This window comes from Arabidopsis lyrata (genome assembly GCF_000004255.2).
Source record: "Arabidopsis lyrata subsp. lyrata unplaced genomic scaffold ARALYscaffold_2, whole genome shotgun sequence".
Lineage (NCBI taxonomy): Eukaryota > Viridiplantae > Streptophyta > Magnoliopsida > Brassicales > Brassicaceae > Arabidopsis > Arabidopsis lyrata.
Window position 1 is genome coordinate 1,918,065 of NW_003302554.1, and position 21,068 is coordinate 1,939,132.

A 21,068-nucleotide genomic window follows, 5' to 3' on the forward strand; every position below is an offset into this window, starting at 1 on the left:
TTAGAGCCTGTTCGGGTATTTTAAAACTTCGGGTTCGGATTTGGATCGGATTTTTTAGATCGGGTTCGGTTCGGTTCTTCGGGTTCGGGTATGATGCACAGACCTAATTTTTGTAGTCCGATACCCGAATTTAAAAGGTTTTATTTTTCCCACCTATATACACAAACTATATATACACAAATACTCTAATCACATTTCTTGTTTAGTTGTTTCAAAATCCATCATCTCTCTAGCATTGATTCTTTCTTCTAACTCTCTCAAAGAATCGCCGAAAGAAGAGAGATCAAGAAATAGTCATGGTGTCATCGCCACGGAGTGAATCTACCTCCGGCAACAACAATACAACCACTCCCGATGGAATCAGCGGCAAGAGAACTCCTTCCTCTTCTTCTTCGGAAGATAAATCTCCTTCATCCAAACGCCCAAAGGTTTCTGATCGGAGACCTTACTTCTTCCCCATCTGGAGCTTCTGGTTTGAAATATTTAGGGCGATTTTGGGGATTTCCGTTTTCGTTTCAGTTGGGAGATGGCGGCGGCGCTTCTATCGAGAACAGTAAACCTCCAACCTCCGGAGAAGCCAAGATTGCGGCGGAACCACCACCACCTCCTGTTGCGGAAGGTCCGTCGTCACTCTTAATTATTGTTCGATCTTTCTGCGTTTTGAAATTGGATTCTCAAATTGATTTTGGATTGTTTATAATCTTCAAGGCTCAACACCAGATAGTTCTTTTTCCGGATGGAAATATCAACACAGTACATTTAAGACTCCATGGTGTCGATTGCTATCAGAGTCTGCACAGGTTTGCTTTTTAACCTCTCTATCAATTTTTTTAGGTTTTAATGCTTTTATCCTGACAAATTGATGGATTTTTCAGCATCCAAACGTTAACATTTCTACATCGTCCTTCACTATTGGTTCTTGTCTAACCTCCAACCTCACATTAAAAGATCGGAATCTTGGTGCATTATTGTGCAAGATCACAAGAATTCAGGTTAATTTTGTAATCAAGATCCTTTGATAATCGTCTCATTTTATTGTGCACTGCTGCTGGAGTTTGTGGAGTGTGGAGATATGCAGTATGTATTCTCATTGTTTGTGCACATGTTCAGCGCAATGGCAATGTTGTAGCGGTTCTAGATATCACAGGAACCGGGGGACCTGTGCGGATAAATGGAGCACTTGCCAACAAGAATGTCAGCCATGTCCTACACTCTGGTGACGAATTGGTTTTCGGTGACGAATTGGCTTTCGTATCCTCATGTGATCCCACCTTTTTTGTCCTTCAGTTTTAACATGTGTTATCAGATGACTAAATTACACATAAGTTTTCCCATCAAGTTCTATCCAGATATATCAGCAGATGTCTAAAGTTGCAGTCAAATCTGGTGGGGAACAGGTTCCTGCAGCAAAATTTCTACAGTTAGAGAGAGAGGCAAGAGATCCATCAACTGTTTCGATTTTGGCATCGCTTGAAATCTCGCGTGAGAATCCTGCTACTTCTGGCGTCCAAGAAGGCGCAGAGCTTGAATTTGACAATCAAAGTAATAAAGCTGCAGACAGTGGAGTAGTCAGCAGCCACAACCAAGATTCCAAAATGGAGGTAATTACTCTATCTTTCCCTTGGACCCTGGCGTCATCAACAATATTTAGCACTATATTAACAAATCTGGTATCAGATATTAGATGAGAAAAACGAGGTGACAAGGAGGCCAGAACAAGCTGCAAGATTCAGGAAATATATTCAAGCTGGAATTGTTGAAGGCGAAAGATTGAAATTTTCATTCGAAAATTTTCCTTATTATTTGAGGTATTTATGCAGAGTTAAGATATGTGCATGTGAATTTTTCATTACGAATCTGTTTATTATCATCATAGAATATTTAGGTCTAATTTTGCTCTAATTTTTTTTTCTTCTGACTTTGAATTATCAGAAATTTTAACTCCCTTCCTGAAGTATTAAACTAAGAAAATATGAGTGTTTATCCTTCCCGTCGCAGTCTTTCACACGAATCATATTGCATGGGTACTGTTCTATGTTTGGTTTATGCTGAGTAAGGTCTTTCTGTTTTATTTTTGCAGTGAGAATACAAAGAACGTCTTACTAGCTGTTTCACATATACATCTGAACAAAGAGAATACAGGATATGCCCTATATGCCTCCGACTTTACCACTTTGAATCCAAGGATATTGCTTTCTGGTCCTGCAGGTTTGTGGTATCTTGCTTGTGTGGTTCCTGTACTTCTTTTAGGCGGCAATATCATTTTCTCTTTTTGGTTGGAATTGTCTCAGGAACTGAAATATACCAAGAGATATTAGCTAAAGCACTTGCCAAATACTTCAAGGCGAAATTGCTAATTTTTGACGGCCATCCAATTTTGGGGGTAAGATATTGGCATCTACACTTATTTATCTGTTTTCTTGACAACGGGTATGATATTACCGCAGTAATTCCTGGTGCAACCGCTCTGCAATTTCCTGCAGGTTATGACTGCTGAAGAATTTGAGTCACTGATGAATGGACCTGCTTCTAAAGAGCTCATTGACCGAGGGAAAAGCTTGGATTTGTCAGCAGGTGAAGGAGGTTCATCTAGCCCTTCTCCTGCTACTTCTCCCGGTCCAGACTCACAGCCTAAGTTTGAGCCGGAGACTTTACCTTGTTCATTTGGAACTCCAGTGAATCATACTTTGAAGAAAGGCATGCCCCTTTATATTGTTTGCAACAAAAGAATGTTCTTCAATATTCTTAGATTTCTGGTTTACTGATACTTCATTGGGAAAAAACACTTGCAGGTGACAGGGTAAGATTCATAGGTGATGAGTTGTGTTCGGGGCTACCTACCTCAAGGTTTGCTTCTTATGTTAGTTCTGATGGAGGCAGCTGCTGAGACTGATATTGGCTTCTATATAGTATGACTATGAATATTTGTTGGTTTTGGTGAAGAAAGTGTTGTCTTCTTTTATAAGAAAAAATCAAATAATTTATTGATGAATTACTTTTATTTACATCCAAGAATTATATCTCTTTCAAAAAATCTATTTCCTACTATATAATTTTATCTTCTGAACTTTTTTCTCTTGCCTTTTTATAGTCACTCTTTGACTTAGTGATCCACTTTTTACTTAATCTTATTCAGGGGACCACCTTATGGGGTTAGAGGGAAAGTACTTTTAGTATTTGATGAGAATCCTTCAGCTAAAGTGGGTGTTAGATTTGAGAATCCAGTAGTTGATGGCGTTGATCTTGGTGAACTGTGTGAAATGGGACATGGGTTCTTCTGCAGTGGTAGGTCATGTTCAGTAGTGCATTGGTTACTGGTCCTCAGCAGCTCTTGTCTCACACACTTATTCGTCTGTTTTTTATATAGCTACTGATCTTCAGTTTGAAAGCTCGGGTTCTGAGGATCTAAATGAATTACTTGTTAGCCAATTGTTTGAGGTACTTGTCAGTTGCAAAGTAATGAATTGTTTCTTCATCTAATACTCCGTCTTATACTTAGTCTAATACTTCGTCTGTTTCCAGGTTGCCCATGATGAGAGCAGAACTTGTCCGGTTATTCTATTCCTGAAAGATGATGAGGAAGTTTTTGTTGGAAATTCCGATTTCTGCTCTGCATTCAAAAGCAAAGTTGAAGAAATCCCAGATAACGTAATTGTGATCTGTTCACAGACACACTCTGATAATCACAAGGAGAAGGTAGTTACTATGAGATGCTTTTGCTTCAGTTGCATGCATTGAGCTCATTTCGCAAAAGTTATTAATTTTCTCAATTATAAACTTTTCCGAGGGCAAATAAGTGTGTTTCCTTTATGCATGTCACAGGCATAAAAATCATCGTTACATTTTTTTTAGAGCATTCTAGCTGCTGCATTTTCCGTGTTTCAGTGGTTGAAGTAGACTTTTAATGTTGTATGTTCACTAATTCATTACATGTAGGCTTTAACCTTTTGACCATACTGCGAAATTAATCTGGTGTCTAGTGCACTGGGAAAACTTGTTATGCTCCTCTTGTAACTGTTATCAGTTCTGTTTTCCAGTCGGCTTTCAATTCTGCATGTTTCCTTTTACGTATTTGATACGGAGGGTATCCCATTTCTTCTCGAGTGGGACTAATGTTACCTTTTGCTTAATATTCCCAGGATATTGGACTTCTAACGAATCTCTTTGGGAATAAAGTTACCATTTACGAGCCACAGGTCTGTTACTCTGTTCTAGTAGACGTAAGCACTCTCGTCTGTTGTCTGTCAAAAAAAACTTAAAGACTTGATGGAGCTAATTATTACTAGGGTGAGGATCTTCTTAAATCTTGGAAGTATCATTTGGATCGTGATGCTGAGACTTTGAAAACAAAGGCTAATCGCAATCACTTGCGCATGGTATGTCTTTCCTCTGAAATCTGACTATATGGTATCGGTAGCATTTTATGTCTGGATACAGAATAAGTTTTACATATGATGGGTGGGATTGAACTTGATTTTCAATCTCAGTGTTCTTAGATACATTCCTTATTTGCATATCTAGCTTCAAATATTTAAAGCTAATTTATATATGTGGCATTTTGGCTGTTAGACGTAATTGTGGAGGCACAACTGCAGACATAGCACATCATTAAAGTCTATAACTCTAACTTTCCTCTATTTTCAAAACTTGATTGCTAGTATCTCAAGTCACACGAAAATAAATTCTTGATAGTATACTTCAATTTAGGTGTTGGGACGATTTGGTATAGATTGTGAAGGCATTGAGACGCTGTGCATGAAGGATCTCACACTTCAAAGTGACAGTATGTTTTCCCTTTTGTTCGGCATGATGACCAGAGTTGACAATGGAATGCTTTTCGAAAAAGTTGACTTTGGATATCTGCATCAGGTGCAGAAAAGATCATTGGATGGGCTCTTAGTCACCATATAAAGTGTAATCCTGATGCTGATCCAGATGTTAGTGTCACTTTGTCTCTTGATAGGTAATTGGTAGCTTGTCCCTGTGCATTACATATCTGTTTCAGTATTGACTACTGACTATTGAGTATGAACTTTGGATCCTTTCAGCTTAAAATGTGGAATAGAACTCTTTCAGGCTCTTGTAAATGAAACTAAGAGCCCGAAGAAGTCTCTCAAGGTTAGCTAACCGTCTTGGAAATTGAATTGTTTCTTACTTAATTTCACTATGGCTATATTGTAACAATTGTTAATTTTCTCTCTTGCTTTCAGGACATTGTGACAGAAGTTGATTTTGAGATAAGTGATGTTATTCCGCCCAGTGACATTGGTGTTACATTTGATGACATTGGGGCACTTGAGAATGTCAAAGACACTTTAAAGGAATTGGTTATGCTTCCTTTACAACGGCCTGAACTTTTCTGCCAAGGGCAATTAACAACGGTGGTTATCTTATCCGCATTATGTTTTAGAAAAATCCCATAATGTTTTACTATCGCCTGCTTCGAATTGATCACAGATGGATCACCTTTTATTTGTGTGTGCCCATACATGTTCATAAGTTTTGTGAAGTAATGATGATATTAGTAATACTAGCTGATAGTTTGGCTTTCCTCAAAAACTTTCCCTCCTATATTTAGTTGTTACGTTATGCATTGGTGGCTTCCTAATCAGTCTGCTCCTGTACTTTTCTATGCAGCCTTGTAAAGGAATTCTCTTATTTGGACCTGCTGGAACTGGAAAGACCATGCTTGCAAAGGCATTGGCAACGGAAGCTGGTGCTAATTTGATCAACATCTCAATGTCAAGGGTAACAGAATATCCTTGAAAAGTTGGACTCTACCAATTTATACACGGAATCTCTTGTTCAAACTTGTGTTCTTCTCAATATTGCAGTGGTTTAGTGAGGGTGAGAAATATGTCAAAGCTGTCTTTTCGTTGGCCAGTAAAATCTCCCCTAGCATTATCTTTATGGACAAGGTAATTTCTCATGGTCAATTCCTGGGCGAATCTTGCCTGTAGTCAGAGCACTGACAGTCTTACAAGATTTTACTGTCTTGTAGGTGGACAGCATGCTATTCCAAGATCAGAAGACGGCAAATGAGTTCATAATAAATTGGGACGGTCTGAGGACAAACGAAAAGGAACATGTTCTGGTTCTTGCATCCACAAATAGACCTTTTGACCTTGATGAGGCTGTCATTAGAAGGTTGCCTCATAGGTAATTTATAAATAGCTTCCTTGTTGGACTAAGCTTTCTGTCAAATTGACATGTCGTAAAAAGTTTGTGGTATTGACTTGTGCAGGTTGATGGTGGGACTACCAGATGCTCTGAGTAGAGCAAAGATATTGAAGGTTATACTTGCAAAAGAAGACTTGTCCCCTGATTTTGATATCGATGCAGTTGCTAGTATGACTAATGGATATTCTGGAAACGATCTTAAGGTAAAATTCTTAGTAATTCCTTTAACCTTTTGTTATGGTCTGTCGAAATGATAAGAAATGTGAAGTAATGCTCATATATTTCCATGTTACATGCTCTTTTGGTGCGTGCAGAATCTATGTGTTACTGCTGCCCGCCGTCGAATCAAGGAGATAGTGGAGAAGGAAAAAAGTGTAAGTCGTCTTTGTGTTAAACCAAGAAAACTTACCTTATGCTGCCTAAAACTTCTCTATAGAAGAAAAATATGCTTATGATGGGATATTATATTATGGTAGGAGCGAGATGCTGCTCTGGCTGAAGGAAGAGTTCCTCCAGCACGAAGTGGAAGTTCTGATATCCGAGCTTTAAACATAGAGGATTTCAGAAACGCACTTGAGCTGGTATGATTTTTACTTGTGAGCTTTCTTTTCTCATCTGTCTCTGGCTCAGAGAACTATATAACTGTTGTCAATGTTGTTGAATCAGGTGAGTATGAGCGTCTCATCAGAGTCTGTGAACATGACAGCGCTTCGAAAATGGAACGAACATTACGGGGAAGGTGGATCCAGTAAATGGAACGAACATTACACGTAGGATAACATCTACTTTAGAAGCAGAATGTGTTGTATATTTTGTTCACGTGAATAGATAGATAGTCATAAAACAGTATAATATATAGTGAGTTCTGATATAGAATAACCGGGTTTTAGTCGGAGTTTTGATACAAACCGGTCAAGTTCGGTCACCTTGATTTTGATTACGATTAGTGAGTTTTCTGCTACTTAACAACGTATTAGCTGGAATATATGCAAGATTCCCTACAATAGCAAATTATGTTTTGTAGATAAAGTTTAATTTTGATCTTCTCTGATTACACAACGTCGAGCAAGTTAGCAAGAAATAGAGCGAGTCGACTAAACCGAACTATACTGATCATCCGGTTTGGTTTGATCGAATTTGAGCGACACGCAGTTCAACTCCATAACTTGGATTCGGCAGGCAGTTCACACAGATGTATATAACTGTGGCGACGCTTCTTCCCCACACAGAGGAAGTGAGAAGCTTGGAGGCTCACAAAGGTTAGAGCTTTATTCAATTTCTCGAATTGAATCAGCTTTAGCACACTCTGCGTTGTCTTTGTAATGTATTCTCTGATTCTCCATGGAAGAAAGTTGGTCCAGTTTCAGAAATGGCGTCACTTGAGGGTTTCGGTGAATCTTTATCAAGATGGATCTGCTTTTTCCAATTCCTTCTCCTCCGCTGCTAGTGCTTCTGATGTGAGTCCTAGAGTTGGTCGAAAAGGAAACAACTTTACAGTCTCTTACCTCGTTGATTCATTGGGTTTACCTAACAAGCTCGCAGAATCTATTTCAAGGAAAGTCAGCTTCGAGGACAAGGGCAATCCTGATTCTGTTCTGAGTCTTTTGAGAAGTCATGGGTTCACAGATTCTCAGATCTCAAGCATCATTACGGATTATCCAGTATTGCTTATAGCTGATGCTGACAAATCACTTGGTCCCAAGCTTCAGTTTTTGCAGTCCAGAGGAGCTTCAAGCTCTGAGCTCACTGAGATTGTTTCTGCAGTTCCGAAAATCTTGGGAAAGAAAGAGGGAAAATCTATCAGCGCATACTATGATTTCGTCAAAGTCATTATAGAAGCAGATAAGAGTTCCAATATGGGAAGGATATGTCATTCTTTGCCAGAGGGTAGTAAGCAGGAGAATAAAATTAGAAATGTTTTGGTTTTGAGAGAATTGGGGGTACCTCAGAGGGTTTTATTCTCATTGCTTCTATCCGATGGCAGACATGTTTGTGGAAAAGAAAAATTTAAAGAATCACTCAAGAAGGTAGTTAAGATTGGTTTTGATCCAACCACCTCAATGTTTGTCGAAGCTCTCAAGGTTCTTTACACATTGAGCGACAAAGGAATTGAAAGTAAATTCAATGCCTTTAAAAGGTTAGGCTTGGCTGTGGGCGATGTATGGGCAATGTTCAAGAATTGGCCAAACATTCTGACAGTCTGAGAAGAAGATAGAGAACTCCATTGAAACATTTCTAGGTCTAGGATTCAGCAGAGATGAGTTTTTGATGATGGTCAAGCGGTTTCCTCAGTGCATTGGATATTCGACAGAGTATTTGGTGAAGGAGATGAATTGGCCACTTAAGGCTGTGGCTTCAATCCCTCAGGTACTTGGATACAGCCTAGAGAAGAGGACTGTCCCAAGGTGTAATGTAATCAAAGTTCTCATCTCAAAAGGATTGTTCGGAAGTGAACTCCCTCCAATATCATCTGTTTTGACAAGTCCTAGGGAGAAGTTTTTAAATTGTTATGTTAGGAAACATGATGACAAGCAGCTTGTTGCTGAGTTGTTGGTTATCTTCACTGGAGATAGTGTTTCACTCACCGATCAGAAGACACGCCTAGAACAATGAGCAATGTTAAGGATTGTTTTTTGCTTTCTTTTAGGTTTAGTAGATTCATTAGTGAATCTTGATGCTTGACTGTGGGAAGTAGAGAATAGCTTTTGTGTACGAGTGTCTGAAACCCATTTAGACTTTTGTAATCTTAAGTTGACCCGGATCCAACCCTTTTCCTTCTATTATGGTATCCGTTTGGGACAATAACGAATTGTAAATTTGAATCTCTTTGTTTTTGGAGTCCTTTTAACTCTTCAGCATCGCTAGTCTGGAAACAGCAACACAACTATTTACTACATGACATTTGTGGCTTATTGGTACAACTAGAATAAAGATCCAGAGGTTTTGGATTGTCTGAACCCGAATACTTTTAACTCTGAAGGATGATGAATCAGTCTTGTACGAAACAATCTTCACAATTAGGAATATATCTTATTTCACAAACTTTGAATCCCTTCTCTAATATATTATTTTCAGGTTTGTAGTCTAGAAACAACAATGCAGCCAAATAGCTGAAGGGGACATGTGAATCCAAATGATATATTTGCTAATTTTGTTTTTTTTAAATCATTGATTCTCTGAAATTCTAGCGACCTTGTTCGTCTGGGAGGTATGCGTGAACATTTCTACAGTTTCTTATTTTGTGTTTGATGAACTTATCGTCCTTTCTTGATATATCTTGAGTTTAATTTCTGTAATCACATATCTTGTTTCGACAATGTGTGTTTCTTTTTGTTAACTATGCTTTTGGATATGCAGTTATTGACTGCTGATGGACCTAACGGCTCTCTATGACTGATATTAGTATGACCTTTAGAGGAGTTTTGCAGGTTAGAGGAAGACACTCTTGTGTGCATACATTGGGAGTTTATTTCTCAGTCCTCCTGCAACACAACTTGAGTATGAGTCATATATATGCCTCTTTCAATCGTTCGAGTCATTGCTTGGATCAACTTGAGTAAGATGGAAACAACAGAAGGCAGCTCGTATGTGAACACTTGAGATGAGTTTTGAGTCTGCAATAAACTTATATCAAGTTGCATATCATATTGTATTTAATTGTAGGTTGTGTGGAAGCAAGTCGTAAATCAATGCACGAAATCTAGAAACCGCTTCAACCGATGAATTTTAACTTTAATTCGTTAACGTTTGATTTTATGTTTGATTGATAGTGTTTTCTTATTTTAATTGTTGGCAAAAATAATTTTTTTGAGTTTCTATAGATCTGCAGGAGTTACTCTTATTGGCTTTTTCCTTATAGCGATAAACAGACATTGATGGAGCTTACTTTGGGACAACATTTCCCCATCTGTTCCTGATGAGTTATGGGCATCTCAAGCCACCAAAGGCAACACAAAACTATGTTCAAAGAGTACTGTTCGGGTTCAAATTGCACAAACCGTGAAGGAAATTTGAAGACAAATAAAAACCCAAGAATATATCAAGATCGTGGCTTAGGTTTGGAAAAGAGAAAAGAAGAGACGTGTGTGGTAAACAGAAACAACAAAAAGCATTGTACGTAATCCTTTTAAAGTTGAAGAGAGCATTCATGTCTCTATTTGTCTTCTGGTACATACACATTATAAGAAGCAACTAGAAAGCATATGGTTACAAGGAAGAAAAACGAAAATCCTTTTGATGAGTTTGTTAAAACTTGAAACTGTATTTTCCTACGTTTTGTAATCTTTTCACTTTATCTCTATCTCAGATTTGTTCTCATGGTTGCAGAGCGTTTAATCAGAATATTACATATCAAAACACGTAATATATATAAAGAGGCAAGAATGTACGTATTGTTAACTCAAGTCTCTGGATATTCAAACATCGTCACGTAATTTACCATTGTGTTTATGACGAAGATTTTGGTTCCAATGGAGCTCATTGAGCTTATTTCTCAAGAAAAATCCTTTAGTAATCTCCTCACAACTCGTCTTTTCATGGATTGTCTGAAAAGTGTTTGTCCTCTTATAACTAAGGTATTACAAAAACCATGTATAAATAGCATAGACGTGAGTTATTAGTTTATTACAAACTTAATTATGGTTAGGTGGTCCTTATTGTAAAACGCTAACGAAACATTCATTGATGGAAATTTTTTGTGATGTTGCGACGTAAGAGGACGTGTGAAGGATGACGTATTGTTCGTGATGTATTATTATCTTTGAACAAACTAGCCAACTTTATATAATTAGATAAATGGTGTGCATAAAGCTTTGTTAACGCAATAAGCTACGTACAAGATGCTGAATCAAAAGCACAAACAAAGATCAATGATTTATTTGAAGAATGAGAATAAGCAATAATCAAGAAGCTAATAGATGATTATAAATAAGTCCGAGAGATGTTGGAAGAGTACAAGACGGAGGTGACAGAGAAGTGATGCAAGAGACCAGTAAAGATGTTGCATCGAGGGAATCCGGCCGGGATTGTAGATCCGAAAGAAACGGTAAAGAATCTACGTAATGAATTAGAGTTATGTGGAAGCGGTGGACGAAGATGCTTTTGACGGCGAAGAAGTGTGTGGTGGAGATAAAAGAGTTTTAAAATAGGGTCAGTTCGACTAAGAATCAACATTGATCATAGCAAAAAAGAAGACAATAGAGTTAGTTAGGCCAAATACAATATACTTTGAAAGACCAAAATACTATATGAAGTTTTAGTGTTAAGTTTGAGATTATTTTTGTTTAGATGAATATTATCATCAATATCTATATGTTAAAAATAATAGTTTAATAATTATCATTATGCGTATATGCTTTTTACTTGTCTAATTGTTTTTGTTAAAATTGTTTTTGTGAAAAAAAAAACATAAATGATATACGGTTGCATATTATATATCACTATATACCTACTTCAAAACAATCAATAAACATACCCTATCAGGAATAAGAAAAAGTATAAAATTTTTGGTTATTTATTGTGTTTAAATTACTTTTTGTGGTTTTTATCTACTATCGACTAATTACTATCCTCATGTTCAATATTTTTTATGTGTTGAAACCAATAATTTCTTTTCTTCCTTTTTTCTTCAAATTTTTTGGTAAATATTATTAGTAAAACAACAGTTTCACTAAAAATTTTGCAAATACCCCGCGCTAACCTACCAAACAAATAAGATGAAATTTGGATAATAATAAAATAAAAAGTAGAAAAAAAGGCTTAAAAAAACGTGAAAACATCTTTTTTAATTGATTTAAATTATTTTGATCTCTACTTTTCCTAAATAAACTATAATGTCTATTATTTTTCTTAAATAACTAATTATCTTTTTTCAATATTTCTGGCTAAACCAGACTTTAACCTTATAGAAAGTGTGTTTAGGGGTTATAATTTAGTTGTCTAGGTGACAAAAATGGGCTTGGGCATGAATGGGCTTTCTTATTTGGGTAATTTGAGTCGGTCGAATTCATTGTTGGATTATAAAAGATGAAACGAAAAGAGGATCGATTTCCAATCTGTGAACAGATCCGTGTGGTTTTTGTGATTTCTAGGTCATATCCGATGGGTACAAATTCAGAGAAAACTCTTGCTCTTTCAGATATTGTGACCTTTACGGTTGTTTATCTCAATTTTTAGTGTTTGAATTATATAAGTGTTTTCATATTTCCGCAGAACCGGAATCAGGCTTACGAATTCCTGCGCTCAACATGAATTTCAATTTTAATCCCTCAGACGTGGAGGACCTTGCCAAAGTAAATACCCTTTCTTTTTTTTTTTGTTTTAGGCTATGATAATTGAATTTCTGTGGAATAAGGTTGGATTTTGTTTTTTTTTAGAAACCAAAGTTCCAGAAATTGCTTAAGAAATTACTGGCTAAAGAGCCTGTTAATGACGACGAGTGGCAGAGATCTATTCCAGTTAAACTGTTAAAAGAACATATACCTGGGTTCGACCTAGAACAGTACATTGACGAAATTCGTGAGATGCGGAAGGAACCTGGATATATCAAAGGGAAGGAGACGTTTTTTAACCGCCTTCAGGTGGTAGCTCTTTCGGTCTTTCCTTTGTTATTATTTATCCTTTACATTCACTGATTGCTTTTTTATTTCCTTGTTCCAGGATCCACCAATGTCTGTTTGTCCCGTTGACGTGAACAATCCAGCAGCACCGGACGCTTAGAGCTTTTACCGAGCTCACTGATACAATTCTGGTTTGATGTTTTTTCTCATGGTTGTAATAAATATTACTAAAACTTTATATCTTCTCTGTAAAAGATATATAATCTTCCACCTTTCCATTCGTTGGGGTCTCCGTCACTTTTCTTACAACCATTCTCTATCACCATCATCCTTCGTTTTTGTTATCCTTCTCTCCAAAACCAAAAGAATTTTAAGTTATCAAAGCATATTTTTTTGCTTCAGCAACCAAGAACTCAAGCTCAACACTAGCAGCATTATGTTATGACTTGAAAAATCTCTGAAAAATTTGGATATGATGCATCTTAGCTACGTTTGTGTGTGTAATAAATCTGTCCCCTTAATGGTTTCGGTTAAATGAACTCAACTTCCAAGAGTTAACGCTAAAAAGGGCATGAAACGAAGGAGTTGGAAGTAAATGAAATACACAAGTTTGAGCACAAGACAAGGGAAGAGAGAGCGGCCGCACAGAGAAGAGAACCCAGATGAAAGCAACCCGCGAATCCAAAGAGAAGGATAAGTTCGTTGAAGTTCCCTTGTGGTGCAATACCAAGAGGAGTTCACTTTGGGAAGAAATCAGTACCGCAACTTCATCATTCTCTGAAGATCTATAGATCGGATTAGGAGCATACAGGGTTGTTTACAAATGCAATCTGCATCATACAATCGCCCTTGTCAAAGTTTTGCTTTTCGCTGAAAGTAATCTTTCCAAGCAATTCGATCGTACACAGCCCAAAAGTGTTTCTTTGTTTGAAAGTTTTCTTCTTTCTTTTTTCTGCTAGAGTCTTGGCCCAGAATCTTCCTGATTGCTTCGGCCTACCGATAACTGTTTATTTTTATTTTTTTGGCTCAACTTCAAACTTTGCATTAACCAAAATATTACATCTCCATATCTAGTTCGACAATGGATTTTAACCAATTTGGCATAATAGAGTACACCTTAGGATCATAATTCTCTAGAGAAGAAGATTCCCTCGCCACTCTATCTGCTGCTTTGTCCCCCTCTCTCGATGAAAACACGAACTTGACCTCGTTGAAGTTTGGAAGCAGAGATCTAATATCTTGTAGCTGAGGGTCTAAATGAGGCCACCCTTCTCCACTGTTAAGCAACTTAATTAGTTCTTGGGCATCCGATTCAAAGATGATGTTTTGGTAGTTTAACCTGCTCATGAATAAGACCGCCCATCTCAATGCTTCTGTCTCCATTTCCATCACTGTTCTGGTTCTCGGGAGAGCCCTTGCTCCGACCCATAACACTTTGCCCTGATTGTCCCTTAGGACCCAGCCAATCCCCCATCTGTTTCCCTCTTTCGACCATGCCCCATCAGTGTTGCACTTTACCCATCCTTGTGGAGGCTTTTTCCACTTTACTGCCTCCCTTGTCTCTCGGGCTGGGGGATTTGGTGGGCACCTTGGACCATTAGCTTCTGCTTCTCTTCTCTCCCATTCCTCCTGATCTTCCATGGCCTTGGTCAAAACCTCCTGGGCATTATATTCTTTCCCTTTAGAGATCAGTTCATTACGGTTCTTCCAGATTCTCCACAGAAGCCATGGCACGAGATGAGCTGCTTTTGCTAGATTTTGTCCCTCCTTTTCCAGGTTAAATACATCCAACGTTTCTCTTATTATATGCTTGAGCTTGTCCATTGCCATGGGGGTGACGCGGAGTCGATTTATTCAAACGAATGCGCCACTTTGCACAAAAGTCTTCGAACAGACGTGATGTAAACTGGTTGCCGTTGTCAGCGACGATTTCATATGGGAGTTCATGTCTGTAGATGATGTTTTTCCAGACGAATTGTCGGACATGCTCGGCTTCAACTTTGACGTATGACTCGGCCTCCACCCACTTAGTGAAATAGTCAGTCATAACCAGGATGTAAGGCTTTTGGCGAGACCGGGGTAGTGGGCCGACAATATCCATTGCCCATCTCATGATGGGGTATGGAGCTGTTGTGGATCTCGGATCCAACACCCAAAAATAATGGATTAAAAGTAAGAATAAATTTGGTATCTCAACAATAATTTGCTCTAAGAAAAAGTGTAAAGTATAAGTAATGTCGTCTGTTTTAGTATGTACCGATGAGTTGTTCTTAAACAGGTATGTGAGGAACCATGATGACAAGGAGCTGGTGCCTGAGTTGATGGCTATTTTCACCAGAGGTCGTGTATCATCATAGATCAGAAGGCTTGTCAAGGATTTTGCTTTCATTTTTGAATATCTGACACCTTGAATTTAGACTTCAAAAGCAATCCGACTTGGAACAGTAACTTTACATTGTAATTTTGAATCTATTTCCTGAAATATTACTAAGGTTTGCATCCTAGAAACAGAAATGAAGCGAAATCACAGACCTGTGTATCCAAACTATGTATTTACTGATTTTAATGTCCTAAATCATCTATCTTCTGAATGTTTGGTGACCTTGTTTGTCTGGACTCTTGAAGTTTAAGCCCAAGGCGTATAAGAGGCAGTCAAGATTATGTTTGTGGATCTCTTCTCTATTTACCAAAATCTTCATTTAAAAAAAAAAAACTGTGAATTGTACTGTAATTTGCATACTCATTTGGCTTGGAGACTTTATGAAAGAACTTGCTTTGGTAGGAAACACAGATGCACAAACCACTTTATCTTGGTATTTTCTTAGAGTATTTTAGACGCAATCTTCAGGATAAATTGCCGATTTTATCGTGTCTCCAATGGCGAGATAAGACCAAAAACGTCCATCTCTTATTACACTTTTAGCGATGTTCCTTGCTATCGAGTTCATCTTTGTTGAAACTAGCTTTAAATAAAAACTTAGAAACCCGAAAGAAGTCGGTGTATCCTATCAAAATATGCAAGATATCAAGGCCAATTCAGAGGATCCGTTACAGTTACTGCAGTCACAAAATCTGACCAAATCTCAAAAACCTTTAAAAGAAGGTCTCGTAAACATTGTAATGCCTATAGGATGCACCTTAACTCTGCAGTGTAGGCAGTGCAGCTATCCGATTAGTTGCTGGTAAAAGAACCGGGCCTTGCGGCCTAGTGGTAAAGAGGTCACATCTGTGACTTCCGCCACCAGGGTTACATAGGAGAATTGCCAGCTTCGTGGAATTAGTCCATACAATGTGATTCCATACAATCCATGATCACACATACATACATGTGCCATCAATCCAAGAAGAATTAACATTGCATTTAGGAATACCTATAGGGCTATAGGTGAAGAAAGACTATGCGGCTATACGCATTCTACAATGAAGAATCATAAACAAAATCAGGGTTTTGAGCCTAAACCCTAAAAATCATTTTTTTTTTTTGCCTCCTCCCAAATCCGTATTCTTGTTTAGTCAACCCACCCATCGATCTTTGGCGGCACTCGATATATGGGTCAGTGTAAGTTTTGAATTTTGAGATTGATCATCGTAGCCTGGGCAATCCATTTTCACGAACTGAATCAGATAGATCGCTTCTGAGCTTTGTCCCGTCATGTATACTCTGATACTCCATGGAAAAAGGTTGGTCCAGTTGCAGAAATGGCGTCATTTGAGAGTTTCAGTGAACCTTCTCGAAAAGCCATCTCCTTTTCCCAATTCCTTCTCCTATGCTACTGCTACAGATGCGAGCCTTAGAGCTGGTCGAAAAAGGTTGAATTTTTCTGTCTCTTACCTCGTTGCTTCATTGGGTTTAACTAAAGAAGTCGCAGAATCGATCTCAAGGAAAGTCTGTTTGGTTGACAAGGGCAATCCTGATTCTGTTCTGAGTCTTTTGAGAAGTTATGCGTTCACTGATTCTCAGATCTCCACCATCGTTACGGATTATCCACAATTGCTAATAGCTGATGCTGAGAAATCACTTGCTCCCAAGCTTCAGTTTCTGCTGTCCAGAGGAGCTTCAAGCTCTGAGCTCGCTGTGATTGTATCTACAGTTCCTAAAATTTTGGGAAAGAAAGGGGACAAAACTATCAGCATATACTATGATATCGTCAAAGAGATTATAGAAGCGGATAAGAGTTCCAAGTTCGAAAAATTATGTCATTCTTTTCCACAGGGTAGTAATCTGGAGAACAAGATCAGAAATGTTTCGGTTCTGAGAGAGTTAGGTGTGCCTCAGAGGGTTTTATTCTCCTTGCTCATATCTGATCACCAACCTGTCTGTGGAAAAGAAAATTTTGAAGAATCACTCAAGAAAGTTGTTGAGATGGGTTTTGATCCGACCACCTCAAAGTTTGTCGAAGCTCTAAACGTTGTTTATAGACTGAGCGACGAAACAATAGAAGAAAAAGTTAGTGTCTGTAAAGGGTTAGGTTTTTCTGTTGGAGATGTATGGGAAATGTTCAAGAAGTGGCCTTGCTTTCTGAATAACTCGGAGAAGAAGATAAGTCAAACATTTGAAACCCTGAAGAAGTGTGGACTACCCGAAGACGAGGTCCTCTCACTGTTGAAGAAGTTTCCACAATGCATTAACGCTTCAGAGCAGAAGATTTTGAACACCATTGAAACATTTCAAGACCTAGGATTTAGCAGAGATGAGTTTGCAATGATAGCCATGCGCTTTCCTCCATGCCTTATTTTATCTGCAGCGACGGTGAAGAAGAAGACTGAGTTTGTGGTAAAGAAGATGAATTGGCCACTAAAGGCTGTGGTTTCAACCCCTGCGGTACTTGGATACAGCCTCGAGAAGAGGACTGTACCCAGGTGTAATGTAATTAAAGCTCTCATGTCAAAACGATTGCCCGGAAGTGAACTGCCTCCAATGTCGTCTGTTTTGGTATGTACCAATGAAGAATTCTTAAACAGGTATGTGAGGAACCATGAAGACAAGGAGCTGGTGCCTGAGTTGATGGCTATTTTCACCAGAGGTCATGTATCATCATAGATCTCAGAAGGCTTGTCAAGGATTTGCTTTTATTTTTGAATATCTGACACCTTTAATTAAGACTTCAAAAGCCATCCGACTTGGAACAGTAACTTTAGATGTAATTTTGAATCTATTTCCTGACATATTACTAAGTTTTGCATCCTAGAAACAGCAATGCAGCGAAATCACAGACTTGTGAATCCAAACTATGTATTTGCTAATTTTATTGTTTCATTTATCTTTGGAATCTTTGGTGACCTTGTCCGTCTAAACTCTTGAAGTTTAAACTCAAGACGTATAAGAGACAGTCAAGGTTCTGTTTCTGGATCTGTGCTCTTTTACCAAAGTCTTCATTTTTTAAAAACCCTGTGAATTGTACTGTAATTTGGATCATGTATTATCTGATTTCAGTATCATGTATTGGATCATGGTTTTTGGAACTGCAGATATGGATTGGAATGATGCAGTGCAGCTCCTTAGCTCTTGGATTGGTCATGTAAGCCTTTTTCGTTTCTTTATTAGTGTTTGATCTTTGGTCTTCCCTGAGAGTCTTTAATTTCACTAAATTCCTTATCGTTTTTGGATTCGAGCCAAAATCCTTTTAGGATACTTCAAAACCTTGCTATGTAGAGATTCTTTTCCAAGTGATTTGCTTCGTCTATGTCACAAGCAGGGGCGGATCCACGTTGTAATGAGGTAAGGCACGTGCCTTATACTCATTGTTAAATATGATTTAAATGATTGCTTTTGTTAAGATCTCTCAGCTCATTTGGATGGGAGTGCCCCATATAATACCTTAGGAGAATGGTTCGATGCTCCTTTGCTACAATTTTTTTCAGTTTTGTTTTTTTTTTTTCTAAACATTTTGATATTTTCTTTCTTTGTGCTCCATACAACTTTTTCCCCTGGATCCGCCACTGGTCACAAGTTCTTGGATCATACGATTCATCTGATTTGTGGAATATTCGTTTTTGTCAGATTGGTAATGTTGGTCTTACTTGATTGGATATCACTTTGAAAGCTATCTATTGTCATTAGCACTCATAAATCATTGTCACGTAAAATCCGGAATCTAGCTATAATAGTGGAAACCGAAGAAGCCTGAGACCTTTAAAGGTTGTTGAGCTTCACTAAGTTTTTCTGCACACTGAAGTTTATTTCCCTAGGATTATTGAAGAAACCCAATGATATGATCCTAGAAATCGTGTAGGTGCAATGTTATTAGAGGTATGAAGTTGTAGTATCTTTCTTTTTTTCGCCTTTCAGTTTCTTTGTATACTTATTTGGCTTGGAAGACTTTTATGTTGCTTTGGTAGGAAAGACAGATGCACAAACCTCTCTTTCTTGGTAGTTTCTTGGGGTATTTTAGATGCAATCTTCAGCATGAACTGCTGATTTTATCATGTTCCAATTGCATAGAAGTATCTGCGTAGGAACGTCTCCCGATATGTCATGAGCTTTAGATTGTAACTTGCCTTAACGTGTGTGTTCCTCTCTCTCTCTTTTCGATAGGAAGTTGGTGAAAAGGATTCTTCATTTCACCCAAAAGTGTATTACTTTAGAGTTTCTTTCATCTTCTGACAACGAGGAAACCGTTGGGAAAGCAGCAAAACATATTTCTTCAGAAATACTTGAAATCCAAAAATCTCAGGACGAGAAGGGAGAAATAACATTTTTACAGAGGATCACTTGACTGAAGCATTAACAGCTGTTGGTTTGCAATAAATTCTCAGATGGGATTATTCTAATAGGATTGATTATGAATCTCTGATAGGAACTCAGAGAGGAGGTGAAGGCAGACATGAACTATGGTAAGTTGATAGGGTTCCCTTGTAAAAAAGGGCAATCTACATGTTTACAATGGTACGCCAAAACTATGGTAAGTTCTTTTCATCTTTGAAGAATTCAGAATCTAATCTCATACATTTTTCCACCTTTAACTTGGATTTATCTAACCCATTTACCAATTTAGTATCTTTTCTATTCAAGGAAGATGCCAAAATTCAACTGTTTGTGTGTTCTTGACCGGAACTTACTTACTCGAGGGCAAATCACTTGGCTCAGAACAAAGGTTATTTATTTATTTGTGATTCCCATATCTTTTTCCAGTGACGATATGCATTGGAGAGAGCTTAATTTAAACAGAGCTAAACATTAGCTTATAAGTAGAAGGGAAGAGGAGATGATACAGTTAGTTACTGAAACTAACCACGACCACGCCCTCCAACATTCGTCCACTGCATCTCTTGGCATTTTTGAGATTTTTTTTACTAGTCTCTCCCTCAGAATTCACTGAGCAGATGCCTCCATCTCTTGAGTGGTGAGTCCCTCAACCCTTGTAGTTGGTGAGACTTTTAACTCCAGTGGTGAAAAGCGGTAGGTGGCTTGAATTGATGTGTCCTCTATATTCGCAGCAAAACTTGTTTCCGGAGCAAAAGCAAAATGAGAGGACCTTTCTAAAACAGAGGTTGTTACCTCATTTGTGACCTCGACAGAGGTAGATTCTGTTATTGTGGCAATGTGTGAAGCCTCACGTACGGCTACAAGTTCTAAGTCTTGAGACTGGCTAAATTCAATGGCTAGGCTGAAGCTTCTTCAGCTTCAGAGAGAAGGGTTTGGATTCCTTCATAAACTATGGCATCTGAAGCACTAGAGACGGAAACGTGAGACATGAATATCAGCCTCTGTGATTGAGGTAGTAACAGTGGTCTCTGAGTTAGTGTCAACAATCAGAAAAAAGTTCAGTTGCAGCCTCTGCATTTGGGACAGATACAGAGTCTAAGACAGGACCATCCTTTAATACTGAGGCAGGCGTAGAGACAACAAACATATGAACTCCAGCTGGCATGTTCCCAAGTACTGTTGCAGAAGCTTGAACAGGGGCTCTTGTTGCAAGCAACAAAATTCTTTGTCCTAATTGGCCACATCTACTACATTTGGTTGGAACCCAAGGAGTATTCCACATCAACCATAGAGATGTGCGTCTTTTTATCATAAGCTGCAATCCTCTGAGGAAAGGACTTATTGAGCTCCACTTCAACCATTATATTAGCTTCACCCATGAACATAGGATCAAGCCTCAGCTTATTGGAGAGCATTGGAGCACCTAAACCTGAGGCTATGTGACTGATTCCTGCAGTAGAATAAAGGATGTGGGGGATATTTTTTAGGGTAACCAAGGTTTAAAAACATTGAAATTGTAGTAACAGAATCTGTATTCATTTTTATTTATTGATATCGATTTTTATTTCTGTAGTTAAGGAAATGTAGCCTAAAGTTTACTACTGAATATAATACGACGTGATTCC

At 38.1% G+C, this 21,068-nt stretch overlaps 5 protein-coding genes across 10 annotated transcripts; 4 read left to right on the forward strand and 1 right to left on the reverse strand.

Annotated features, from left to right (window-relative positions):
- The first annotated feature begins 258 nt into the window (after positions 1–258).
- Positions 259–7,141, forward strand: LOC9322555. Of its 2 annotated transcripts, XM_021034965.1 has the most exons (27): positions 259–428; positions 520–619; positions 709–800; positions 876–992; positions 1,111–1,251; positions 1,350–1,601; positions 1,678–1,808; positions 2,081–2,208; positions 2,292–2,383; positions 2,484–2,697; positions 2,793–2,847; positions 3,137–3,285; positions 3,368–3,438; positions 3,523–3,696; positions 4,140–4,196; positions 4,287–4,376; positions 4,708–4,783; positions 4,870–4,963; positions 5,049–5,118; positions 5,211–5,381; positions 5,638–5,748; positions 5,835–5,918; positions 6,002–6,159; positions 6,245–6,383; positions 6,495–6,554; positions 6,657–6,761; positions 6,847–7,141. In XM_021034965.1, the coding sequence occupies exons 1-27, from the start codon at positions 297–299 to the stop codon at positions 6,952–6,954; spliced, it is 3,171 nt and encodes a 1,056-aa protein (XP_020890624.1). In that variant the 5' UTR covers positions 259–296; the 3' UTR covers positions 6,955–7,141. The 2 variants fall into 2 exon arrangements, with proteins under 2 accessions (XP_020890624.1, XP_020890623.1); XM_021034964.1 differs by having other exon boundaries at positions 276–619.
- A 339-nt stretch (positions 7,142–7,480) lies between these two features.
- LOC9322556 (transcription termination factor MTERF15, mitochondrial) lies at positions 7,481–9,033 on the forward strand. Its single transcript, XM_021034966.1, is given in 2 exon segments — positions 7,481–8,374; positions 8,376–9,033. Coding segments are annotated over 2 exon segments (1,290 nt in total). The 5' UTR covers positions 7,481–7,502; the 3' UTR covers positions 8,794–9,033.
- A 3,153-nt stretch (positions 9,034–12,186) lies between these two features.
- LOC110230838 (ankyrin repeat domain-containing protein 2B-like) lies at positions 12,187–13,030 on the forward strand. 2 transcript variants are annotated; one of them, XM_021034969.1, is made up of 4 exons: positions 12,187–12,283; positions 12,391–12,470; positions 12,555–12,758; positions 12,838–13,018. In XM_021034969.1, exons 1-4 carry the CDS (start codon positions 12,205–12,207, stop codon positions 12,895–12,897), a joined length of 423 nt encoding a protein of 140 aa, XP_020890628.1. In that variant the 5' UTR covers positions 12,187–12,204; the 3' UTR covers positions 12,898–13,018. The 2 variants fall into 2 exon arrangements, with proteins under 2 accessions (XP_020890628.1, XP_020890627.1); XM_021034968.1 differs by having other exon boundaries at positions 12,218–12,316; positions 12,838–13,030.
- A 124-nt stretch (positions 13,031–13,154) lies between these two features.
- On the reverse strand, positions 13,155–15,368 carry LOC110230837. Its single transcript, XM_021034967.1, has one exon. The coding sequence runs from the start codon at positions 14,565–14,567 to the stop codon at positions 13,794–13,796; it is 774 nt and encodes a 257-aa protein (XP_020890626.1). The 5' UTR covers positions 14,568–15,368; the 3' UTR covers positions 13,155–13,793.
- A 111-nt stretch (positions 15,369–15,479) lies between these two features.
- Positions 15,480–21,015, forward strand: LOC110224179 (transcription termination factor MTERF4, chloroplastic-like). Of its 4 annotated transcripts, none has more exons than XM_021009970.1 (2): positions 15,480–18,073; positions 18,172–21,015. In XM_021009970.1, the coding sequence occupies exon 1, from the start codon at positions 16,390–16,392 to the stop codon at positions 17,776–17,778; it is 1,389 nt and encodes a 462-aa protein (XP_020865629.1). In that variant the 5' UTR covers positions 15,480–16,389; the 3' UTR covers positions 17,779–18,073; positions 18,172–21,015. The 4 variants fall into 4 exon arrangements, with proteins under 4 accessions (XP_020865629.1, XP_020865627.1, XP_020865630.1 ...); XM_021009968.1 differs by having other exon boundaries at positions 15,480–20,080; positions 20,175–21,007; XM_021009971.1 differs by having other exon boundaries at positions 15,480–19,639; positions 19,750–21,007.
- Positions 21,016–21,068: the final 53 nt, after the last annotated feature.

Coding starts and splice junctions, on each gene's coding strand:
- LOC110224179 (XM_021009970.1), top strand. CDS start 16,390: ATGTATACTCTGATACTCCATGGAAAAAGGTTGGTCCAGTTGCAGAAA.
- LOC9322555 (XM_021034964.1), top strand. CDS start 355: ATGGAATCAGCGGCAAGAGAACTCCTTCCTCTTCTTCTTCGGAAGATA. Junction 1,809..2,080: donor AATTTTCCTTATTATTTGAG/GTATTTATGCAG, acceptor TTATTTTTGCAG/TGAGAATACAAAGAACGTCT. Junction 3,697..4,139: donor CTGATAATCACAAGGAGAAG/GTAGTTACTATG, acceptor TAATATTCCCAG/GATATTGGACTTCTAACGAA.
- LOC110230837 (XM_021034967.1), bottom strand. CDS start 14,567: ATGGCAATGGACAAGCTCAAGCATATAATAAGAGAAACGTTGGATGTA.
- LOC110230838 (XM_021034969.1), top strand. CDS start 12,205: ATGAAACGAAAAGAGGATCGATTTCCAATCTGTGAACAGATCCGTGTG. Junction 12,284..12,390: donor TTCTAGGTCATATCCGATGG/GTACAAATTCAG, acceptor ATATTTCCGCAG/AACCGGAATCAGGCTTACGA. Junction 12,759..12,837: donor CGTTTTTTAACCGCCTTCAG/GTGGTAGCTCTT, acceptor TCCTTGTTCCAG/GATCCACCAATGTCTGTTTG.